Raw genomic sequence first — 10,391 nt, forward strand, 5'->3', positions numbered from 1 at the left:
TTGATCTCGGAAGCATTTTATTGAGCCACTCTTACAGTCCCCACAAGGTGATCCGACCCCACCTACCTGCCACATCCCGGCTAAGGGGTCTGGGTATGTAAAGGGACTTTTGGTGTCACAGTGACTAGGCAGAGAGCAGGAGTCTGCAGGAGTTTGTCCTCCCAGGATGCCCTGAGCACATCATTGAAAGATTCATTCTACAGCCACCTGCAACTGGCCCTGGAGGCTACTGTGAATAGATACAGTGTCCTTTGGCTGGGGACACAGCAGGTAAAGCCAATGCGGCTTGAGGATTATGACTGAATAGATGTGGGAAGGACTTTGGCCTGGGAGAAGGAGGAGGTTTCCCCCTGGAAGGGACTTTTGAGCTTGGGCCTTAAAGAGTCAATAAGAGTTTCAGATAGAAGGTAAGGCAGGAAAGCCGGGCAGGAGGAAGCACATGGACAAGGGACAGATGTTGTAGGAGCTCGAGCTTCTCCAGAGAGGGCTGTTCCTGGGAAGTGCAGGAAGGAGGGGTGGGCGGGTCCTCAGGGCAGCAGGGGGAGATGGGTAGCAGTGGTAAAGAGGAAGCAGGCAGCGCCTCCCTACTCTCCAGCCCTAGAAATTATTCAGGATGTTGCCGATGATATCATACTTGGCATCTTCATAAATATTCCTGACTTGAGGGGGCAGACCTTCGAACTTGTCCTCTTCGGAGACCTCTTGCTTTTTATCATTAAAACTGGTCACTTGGGCACCCTGCGGGAAAGATGCAGGACAGTCACCACCATCACAGTAGAGAGAGTCCTTTCCCAACCTGCCTGTGGTCTTCCCCTCAGGGAGACGGTGAGGCAACAGAGGCATCAGCTACAAGGGCATGATGCATCATGGAGGCCTGGCCTCCATCCATGGGAGGCCAGAGGGCCTGCGCAGATCTGAATGGGTAGGGGTAGGTTTCCATAGGCTGTCTTGAGGCCAGAAATTTGATGTTCCAGAGCCCCCAGAATCTCCTCTAGAAGTCTTCCAAGCTCCCCCTCTCCTAACAGTGGGAAGATCTAAGCCATAGTGACATAGGACATGCCACACTTTTTGAAGCACTTGCTGGAAAAGGCTCGGTTTTTTGGATGAGGAACCTGTGTATGCAGCACATACATAGCAACTCAGTGTCTCCCAGAGCTCAGGAGAGAGACCAGCACGAGGGGATGGCTAACCTCAGGATCCGGCCTCTGCGGTGAGAGGCCCGGAGTGGACATGGGGCAGTAGAGCTGCTCACCTCTCTACGGCAATCCCTGTCGCAGGTCAAGGTCAAGGAGGTTGACTGCCGCCTTCTGAAGAATATCCCTGTGCAGTTTCTCTCCTCCTGTAGGAGGGTGGGACAAGAGCTAGAGGCACCTCGACATATTTCTGGAAAGAGGCAGGAACTGTCCTCAAACCAGAGATGCAAACCAGACCCAGAAAAGAGTGACTGGGAGGGACAGATGCACACCATCGATATAAACGACAGGGCATGCACATAAACGATTACAGGAGCGGTAACGGTAAGTTACCATGCCCAGAGAAAGCCATGTCTGATGAAGATCATGGGTGAAGGCACATCAACAGCTGATGTCTGTTCCTGGGTCATGAGTTATGAGTCAGTAAATTTAACCATTACTTTAAATGTTAATGGTAAAAAGAACATTTTTAAAATGTTACTCTTCTGATACTTTGTCATTTCACTTTTTTTTTTTTGGTGGCACCAGGTACATGCTAAATAAGACTTCGAGCCACTTGATGCTGTTGTAGTGAGTTATTTATAGTAAGAAAGGATATTAAAGAGAGTCTTCTTTTTTTCTTCGATTACTTGGGTTGTGTGAGAGTCACATCTATAGAAGGTAGAGAACAGTTGTGGAAGTCAGCTCTCTCCACCACATGAGTCCCAGGGTTCCTTCACCAAACCATCTCTGGGCCCCCAAAAAATCTGATTTTGAAAAAGGCTTCAACATTACAACTGCTGGCAAAGTGGCCGGGTGACATGGAAGAAGGTAAGAGAAGAGGGGACTTCTCTTCCTCCACGAGGCAGTCTGGGAGCTGGAAGAAGGTGACTTACCCCATCCTCCAGGAAGTCGCAGTCTTTAGGCTGTCTCCCCTGCGTGGAAGTGCACACTGTCTCTTTAATCCTGAACTGGAGTGGGATATTGGTAGCAGGGTTCTAAAGAAGCAACAGACAACTCGTGACCACCTCACTCCTGCAGTTCAGGGAACAAAGCACAAAGGGCTCCTACATCCGTCTTGTCCAAGTCTGTCCTGTCCACCAAAATCTGGGACTTATTAGATGGCCCTAACAGAGACCAAGGTAAGGTCAGTGGTGGTACATGCCTGACTCTCTGCACTCGGAGACTGAGGCGGGTAGATCTCTGTGAGTTCAAGGCCAGCCTGACCTACATAGCAAGTTCTAGGCCAGTCAGGGTGATATAAATAAAGGGTTCAATCAGGCATGGTGACACACACTTAATCTCAACCCTTGGGAGGTGGAAGCAGGAGGATTGGGAGTTCAGGACCAGCCTCAGCTATCTAGCAAGTTCCATGCAGCCTGGGCTACACGACATTCTGTCTAAAAATCAGGAGAGGTTGTGATCTTTCCTACCAATGGTTATATTGACACTCTTGTGAGTTCCCTTCAGTATCCTCTTGCATAAACTAGGAACAAAAATCCCTTCCCTTCATGTCTCATTCTAGGAGACAGGCTGAAAGTATAGTCTTGTGCTACCTGTGACTAGAAGTGGCTGGCCTAGAACTCATTACCTAGCTGAGACTAACCCTGAACTTTCCATCCTCCTGCCTCCATCTGTTGAGTGCTGGGATTCAAATTCAGGCTTTCTTGCATGCTGGGCAGATACTCTACCTACACTGCCTGTTTCCTAGGCTGGGATGGCTGATACTCACCTGACTAGAAGGCGGAGTGGCACTTAGCAGGCGGAAGAGGGGTCTTCCTTGCTGCCCAAGGTTGTATGCCTCTATGGCTCTATCCACAATGGCCTCATATTTTAGTTGGCGTTGGGCCTCACAGGCCACCACAGCCAAGGCCACCACCAATATGAAGGTCTCCCACAGCCTTGCCATTGTCTCTGACACACTACCACTCTTGGTCCCTTTTATTTAGGTGATATTGAGTCTGCCTTGCCCAAGGACTGCTGGTGACATAAAGGACCGGTGCCTCTAGAAAGAGGGCCCCTTCTTTACTTGGCTAGAGATCAAATATTAGCCAATGTTATGAAACACTGTTGGCCAAGAAAGGCGAAGAGGTTTGGGCAATAGGCCAGGACATCAAAGTGAGTGCTAAGCTAGGAACAGAAGACTGGCCGGCAGGCTGGGCCTCAGTGTCCCTGTCGATCCCTCCAGCCCCGCCCATTCACAGCTCTTCTGTCTCTACCTGTCTCTTCTGCTTTGATCCCAAAAACTAGCTGCCCAGAACCCGCAGACTCCACATATGAGTTCATCATCCAGGCTCACAAAGAGATGTTTTGAAGCCACACTCAAGAGTGATGCCCACAGTGTTAACTACATTTTTAAAATATATGAACTTTCAAAACTCTGAATGCCATCGCTTCTTGGCCTTTAAACTTTGCTTGTGGACTGAGCATGGTGGCATACATCTTTAAACCCAGTACGTGGGAGACACATCCAGGTGCATCTCTGTGAGTTCAAAACCAGCCCGGTCAACATAAGGAGTTCCAGGAAGACTACATAGTGAGACCATGTCTCAATAAATAAGTAAAATAAAATTTATTTATTAAGTTTTATTTTTTTTAGTATGTGCAATGCATGCATAGTCATGACACAAGTGTAGAAACCAGAGGACAACTCTGTAGAACTGGTTCTTGTTAGGGTTTTGTGGTGGAAGAAGACGGTACCAGGTCAGGGCCAAAGAACACCACGAAGAACTTTGAAAACCTAAGACCTGATAATCCATGGCCCTCCGGCCCTCACAGAGTCAACATCAGCATCCTCTCCTCGTTGTGATTTGCAGCTCACTGTGCAAAGGGACAAACATCCTGGCTTGTGGGTATGGGCAGTTCCAGGAAGCAGTGAGAAAGAGGACCAAGTAGGCCCCGCCTCTCTGCTAGTGGGAATGGCCTTTAGCTTCTCAGACATCCCATGGCTAAGGAGCCATTGTTCTGAGAGAGATCAGAAAGCAAGTGGGGAACCAGCCTGCCTCCATCTAAGGCTTAGAAGCCATCTTATAGTAAAGACAAGCTAGGCTCATTCCTGCTTATGATTAAATGTCTGTTTCTCAAGGATTGGGCTGTGCCCTCCTCACCTTAGCTATAAATAGTTCTGCACTTCCTGGTCCAGGAAAAGGTAACCGTATCTTTGTTTCAAAATGAATAGTAGCCATCTTACAACCCTACCTCTGTTTCGAAAGGTTATTTTGACCTCAAATTTAAGAACTTCTTGCCTTAGCTTCTTGAGTGCAGCATTGGTGATGGAATGTTATTTTATTGTGGTTTTGATTTGCATTTTCCCAACGGTTAATATTTTTAGTATGTTTTTTATGTGCTTAGTGTCTGTCTGTCTGTCTTTAGCAAGACGCTCATCCAAATCCTTGTAAACTTTCTTTTCTTTTTTTTTGTAACATATACACTGTCACTCTCTTCATACACCAGCAGAGGGAGTCAGATCCCATCACAGATGGTCGTGAGCTACCATGTGGTTGCTGGGAATTGAACTCAGGACCTCTAGAAGAACAGTCAGTGCTCTTAACCACTGAGCCATCTCCCTAGCTCCCTCTTTTCTATTTTTTCTTTAGTTAATTAATCGATTCATTTCTAGAGTTTGAGAGAGTTAAAAAAAAAATAGGGCAGGCAAACTGCAAATCCCAGCAACTGCCAGGACAAGGAAGGTTAAGAGGAAGACAGAAAACCATCCCTTTTGAGTTAGGGTCTACAAGCTGCTGTAGAAAGTATGTGTGAGCCGGGGAAAGGGGAGGAGCCTTCGGAGGAAACAGTGAGAAAGACAGGGGATGGGGCAAACATGCCTGATTCGCGCTGGTGTCCAAAGAAGAGATAGAGAGGGGAAAGTTACACTTTTTGAGTTAGAATTTAGAAAAGCGAGCAGATGGGAGCTGGAGCGAGGGCTCAGAGGTCAGAGCGCTGACCGCCCTCGCTGACCGCCCTTCCCAGCAGCCACATGGCGGCTCACGACCGTCCGTAGTGAGATCTGATGTCTCCTGGTGTCTGAGGACAGCTACAGTGTACTTATGTATAATAAATAAATAAGTCTTTAAAAAACAAACACAAAAGGAACCCTGGCTCTTCTTGTAGAAGGCTTGGGTTCTGCCTGTAACTCCAGTTCTAGGGGAGGCAGTGTTCTCTTCTGCCTGCCTCGGGAGCAAGAACTCCTGTGGTGCAGACAGACATACAGGCAAAACACTCATACATATAAAACAAAACAATAGTGGTTTTGTTTTTTTTTAAGACATTAAGAAAAGGCAAGTGCGGGGCGGGGCGGTGGTAGCACACGCCTTTAATCCCAGCACTTGGGAGGCAGAGGCAGGTGGATTTCTGAGTTAGAGGCTAGCCTGGTCTACAGAGTGAGTTCCAGGACAGCCAGGGCTACACAGAGAAACCCTGTCTTGACCCACAAAAAGGGGGAAAGTAGGCTTAGTACAGCTCTGTAAACAATTGCATGCCCTCCCATCTCCCTCCCTCCCTCCCTTTCTTTCTTTCTTTTTTTTTTCCTTCTTTCTTAAGATATGGAGTCTTGCTGTGTGACCCAGACAGGGTTTTAATTTCTGGGCTCAGGTAATTAATTTTCCTGCTTCCACCTCCTCAGTGACTGGTCTTTCAGAGTTCCACTGCACTCAGCTTGCACATTTTAAAATACAGTTATGTGAATTGTCCATAATTGTTTTAACATTAAATGTTTTATATTTCAGGTTTGGAGTGTTGACAGATACCTGTGATCCCAGCACTTGGGAGGTGGAGGCAGGGGGACCAGGAGTTGAAGGACATCTACAGTTACAGGTCTAACAAGAGACCCTGTTTTTGTTTTGTTTTGTTTTGTTTTTAAAGAGAGAAAGTCCATAAAGTTCAGTGGGCAGAGAGGTGTGGAGGACCTGAGAGGATTTGGGAGCCAGGGAAATATAAGCAGAGTATATTGTATATAAAATCTAATAAAGGGGCCACAGGATGGCTCAGTGGTCAGGAGCATTTGCTGCTCCTACTGAGGACCCAGGTTCACCCCCAGAACCCACATGGAAGGTCACACGGCATCTGGCACCCTCTTCTGGCTCCCGAGGGCATCTACATAGTCTCTGGCATACACATAAAACAGATAAATCTTTTTAATTTTTTAATTAAAAAGTATAAGATCGCCATTAGGGGATGAAGGATTTGGTAAAAATCAAGGCTTTAGGGGCTCAAGGATGCAGCTCATTGGTGGAGCACTCACCAAGCATGTGTGGATGCTGGGGAAGCATGTGTGGATGCCACGTTATAATCCTCAGCACCGAAGGAAAAAAAAAGTCAAGGTTTCTTTTTTTTAAGGATTTATGTATTTACTTTATGTTTGTGAGTACACTGTTGCTGTCTTCAGACACACCACAAGAGGCCATCAGATCTCATTACGGATGGTTGTGAGCCACCATGTGGTTGTTGGGAATTGAACTCAGGACCTCTGGAAGTCAGTGCTCTTAACCGCTGAGCCACCTCCCCAGCCCCCAAGTCAAGGCTTTAGACTCAATGATGTCTGCAGATTTCTAAGCCATGGCTCTCCATAAGTCTGCGACACTCACGTGGTCCTCAAAATTGACAAAGAAAATGGGGCCTGTAAGAGTGAGGAGAAGCTTCGTGACTGAGAGCTTTGGCTGCTCTTGCAGGTCCTCTGGGTCCTGTAGGGCTCTAGAGCTAAAGAGAGCCTCAGTGGTCATGGGCACTTGCAGGAAAGGCACCCCCGCCTCCAGAAGAAATTCGTCCACCTATGAACTTCAAAAGGCAGGTTCAGGTGGGTGCCCCCACCCCAAATTCTGTATGCCTATCTCTCCCAGGTAACATATATCAGACTTAGCCAAAAGATTTCCTAGGGGCTGCTGAGCTGTGAAGAAGGACCCATCTCAGCTCCTGTGGGCCCTTGCGAAAGCCCTTTTCCTTCTCAGGCCTCCCCATTTCTGTAGAGTGTGGTCAGGAGGTGGACACAGATTCCGGAAGCCTTGCTCAAGTGGTGTGAGCAAGGTGACTGGTGAAGAAAGTGGCTATGGCTACAGTGCTCCGTGAGGACACACCCTACAGGCCTTTCCCCCTTTCCTGATGTTCTAAACCAGTGTGTGCACATGAGTGGCGCCATTTTCCACAGGCAGAAAGGCATCCCTGGCAACATTGTTTTCTGGCACACCCACTGGCAGACTAGCCAGCCTGTAGGCGCTCCCTGCAAAGTCCAGTGTGTTTGCCTGAGCTACTGTTTGCTGCCTGGCACCACACAGAGGTGTGTGTGTGTGTGTGTGTGTAGAGGTGGAAAACAATCTATCTTGAAGGTTCTGGAACCTAGAGGTCCTATCAGCGGTTTAAATTTGCAACTGTGTTCTGGGCATGAGAGGGATAAATCCCTTGTTGTTTTCTTCCATGAAGAGATATAAGTACAAAAGCACCCCTTATCCCCTATCCCCAAATGAAACAGTCCTTAAAAAAATAAAAGGATTTTGGGTTGGTGGAATGATTAAGTGGTAAGGAGCCTTCCTACCAAACCTGACAACCCAGGTTCGATCCCCAGGACCTGCACAGTGGAAAGGAAGAACTGAGTCTGGCACTTTGTTCCCTGACCTCCATGCGTGGACCATGGCACGCACGCCCCCTCTTCACCATTAAATAAACAAACAAATAAAGGATGTTCCACTGATAGGCTCAGCAAGATAGTCTCTGGAATGTCAACTCCTAGAAGTAGAGGCAGGCAAGAGAATCCAGGTTGAAGGACATCCTTTGCTACATGCCAAGTTGAGACTGCCTTAGCTAGGCAAGACTGTCTCAAAATGAAAAACAAAAACAGACGCTTGCTTGCCGAGTCTGCTGCGAGTTCTGTTCCTGGGCCCCATATGTTGGAAGGAGAGAGCCAACTTCCTCAAGTTGTCCTCTGACCTCCGCACCCAGGCTGTGATGCATGCAGACCGTCTTCCCCCCCATACAGACAGAGGAAATGTAATTCAAAATGTAAACTAAAAAAAGAAAAATAAAATAAAAAGGAAGCTCGACTAGATATAGTTTGGAATCTGTAGGGATCTTTTATACAGGATTGGAAGCCTATTGGCAAGGCCCAGCACCGCTGTGGCCTTCCGGCCATCTGCTGGCCAAGTGACCCTGGGTGCCAGGGCCATGTTCTGGTTCCCCTGCATAGGCCTCCTCACAGCTGCTGGAAAATCTCCCATGGTGGAATCTTCTCCAGGGAAAAGTGCCCAACATTCTTTAATTTCTTTTCTTTTTATCCTGAGACAGGGTTTCTCTGTATAGCCCTAGCTGTCCTGGAACTCACTCTGTAGACCAGGCTGGCCTCAAACTCAGAAATCCGCCTGCCTCTGCCTCCCAAGTGTTGACTTCCCCTGGTTACTGATGAGATGGGACATCTGTCATATATTTTTGACGGTCCATGCAAGTTTCTATCCACATTGTATATTCTCTCTCTCTCTCTCTCTCTCTCTCTCTCTCTCTGTGTGTGTGTGTGTGTGTGTGTGTTTCCCTTCCTTTTTCTCCACCTCTTTCTTCCTCTTCTTCTAATTCTTTCCTCTTCTTTTTCTCCTTCCTCTTTTGCTTCTTTGGAGACAGGGTTTCCTAAGTAGCCCAAGCTGGCCTCAAACCTTGCCTTCCGAATGTTGAGTCTCTGCTTTGTGCCATATCTTGGGCCCACTTTTAAAAAATACTGTCTTTCTTGAAGGCAGAGATGTTCACCTGTTCTGTTCAACAGGATCTAAAAACATTTTGTGGGACCCCGAGGAAGGGGGTCGAGTCAAATCGGCTGAATAAGTGACCCACCCCCCAGCCTGGACTCCTACATTCACTTGGGTGGTCAAACCCAGACTCAGTTTCCACATTAGTAACAGGAGGAAGGTTGTCAGTGTGTCTTTAAGGGGCCATGCAGCTTACTGGAGGGGAAGGTCAGGAGAAGGCAAGCTGACCCGGCTTAATGTGGTGTCTGCTGCCCCCTGGTGGTGGGGCTTATGTTACCTCTAACTTCCTGCTTTGCTGGGGAAATGGATAAGTGGGAGGGGAGAATGAGACAGGACATCCTCTGCACCAAGGCTTCCCTTCTCCCCCCCTTCACCTTCCCCATCCCATCCCACCCCCTGCCTCAGCATTTGACATCTATAACGAATCTCTTGCTTTCCGATTCTTTCTTTCTTTCTTTCTTTCTTTCTTTCTTTCTTTCTTTCTTTCTTTCTTTCTTTCTTTCTTTCTTTCTTTCTTGTTTGTTTTTTGGATTTGGTTTTTTCGAGACAGAGTTTCTCTGTGTAGCCCTGGCTGTCCTGGAACTCACTGTGTAGACCAGGCTGGCCTCGAACTCAGAAATCCGCCTGCCTCTGCCTCCCAGAGTGCTGGGATTACAGGCGTGCGCCACCACCGCCCGGCTTTTCCGATACTTTCATACCAATTACTGTAACTGAACATTGAACTCAGGGCTTCACGTTTGCTAGGAAAGTATGCTACATTTGGGCCTCATTCCCAGCCTTGAATTCCTGCTGTCTGGCTCATCCAATCTATGGTACTCCGTTATAGCACCTGTGTTTGCAGTAGTTTAACTTGAGAAGTACCATTTGGGGCCAGGGATGGGCATTCTACAGAGGGGAGGGGACTCGAAATGGAGCTCAGTGGTGAGAGTGCTTGCCTAACACACACAACCCACTGTATTCAAGCCCTGGCACTGCCAAATAAGTAGTGAGGCTCAGGGGAGGGCAGCCGATAGGGACAGGGTGCTCAAGATGCAGAGACTCAGCTACTTGGCTGTTCCAAATCCTAGAGCTGTTCCTGCAGTGCTGTCCACGCCCACTGAAATGCCCATCATCAGATGGTCTGTCTTACAAGGATTAAGACGTCTTGCTCCCCCCTGCCCCCTCCCTGTTGCAGCCCACATTGATCCCTTCCTGGCCTCATTTTTGGGATCTAAGCTGCTGCCTCTCTTTGCTCCGCAATCCTGTACTCACAGGGTCCCTCTCGGCGGGACTCAACCGTTGTTCCTGAGTTTTGCAGAAAAAGTATCTGCGGCGTTTGTTTATAGGCAGGTTCTAAGGAAGCCCACGCTGCTGTAGGCGGGGCTTTTCCTTAAGCCTGACAGGTTGACTTCTCACATGCTGGGATCGTAAGAGTGTGCTACCCACCCCTGGAGAGCTTAGCGAAAGATCTTGCACCCCCACCCAGTCTTGCAGTAAAGCGTATCTAATGTAAACTTTACAA

General features: G+C 48.1%; 1 protein-coding gene across 1 annotated transcript; it reads right to left on the bottom strand.

Moving 5' to 3' along the window:
• LOC127688475 (neutrophilic granule protein-like) lies at positions 1 to 3,164 on the bottom strand. Its single transcript, XM_052187130.1, has 4 exons — positions 2,905 to 3,164; positions 2,069 to 2,170; positions 1,253 to 1,339; positions 1 to 738 (listed from the first exon to the last, which is right to left on the bottom strand). The coding sequence occupies exons 1-4, from the start codon at positions 3,079 to 3,081 to the stop codon at positions 598 to 600; spliced, it is 507 nt and encodes a 168-aa protein (XP_052043090.1). The 5' UTR covers positions 3,082 to 3,164; the 3' UTR covers positions 1 to 597.
• Between the last annotated feature and the right edge of the window lie 7,227 nt (positions 3,165 to 10,391).

Source organism: Apodemus sylvaticus, chromosome 7, assembly GCF_947179515.1.
Source record: "Apodemus sylvaticus chromosome 7, mApoSyl1.1, whole genome shotgun sequence".
Taxonomy (NCBI): Eukaryota; Metazoa; Chordata; class Mammalia; order Rodentia; family Muridae; genus Apodemus; species Apodemus sylvaticus.

Bases quoted from the DNA above. Each gene is read 5' to 3' on its own strand.
- LOC127688475 (XM_052187130.1), bottom strand. From the start codon at position 3,081: ATGGCAAGGCTGTGGGAGACCTTCATATTGGTGGTGGCCTTGGCTGTG. The intron at 1,340-2,068 runs GTAAGTCACCTT...ACCCTCCTACAG, and splicing joins GCGACTTCCTGGAGGATGGG to GAGGAGAGAAACTGCACAGG. The intron at 739-1,252 runs GTGAGCAGCTCT...TCTTTCCCGCAG, and splicing joins ACAGGGATTGCCGTAGAGAG to GGTGCCCAAGTGACCAGTTT.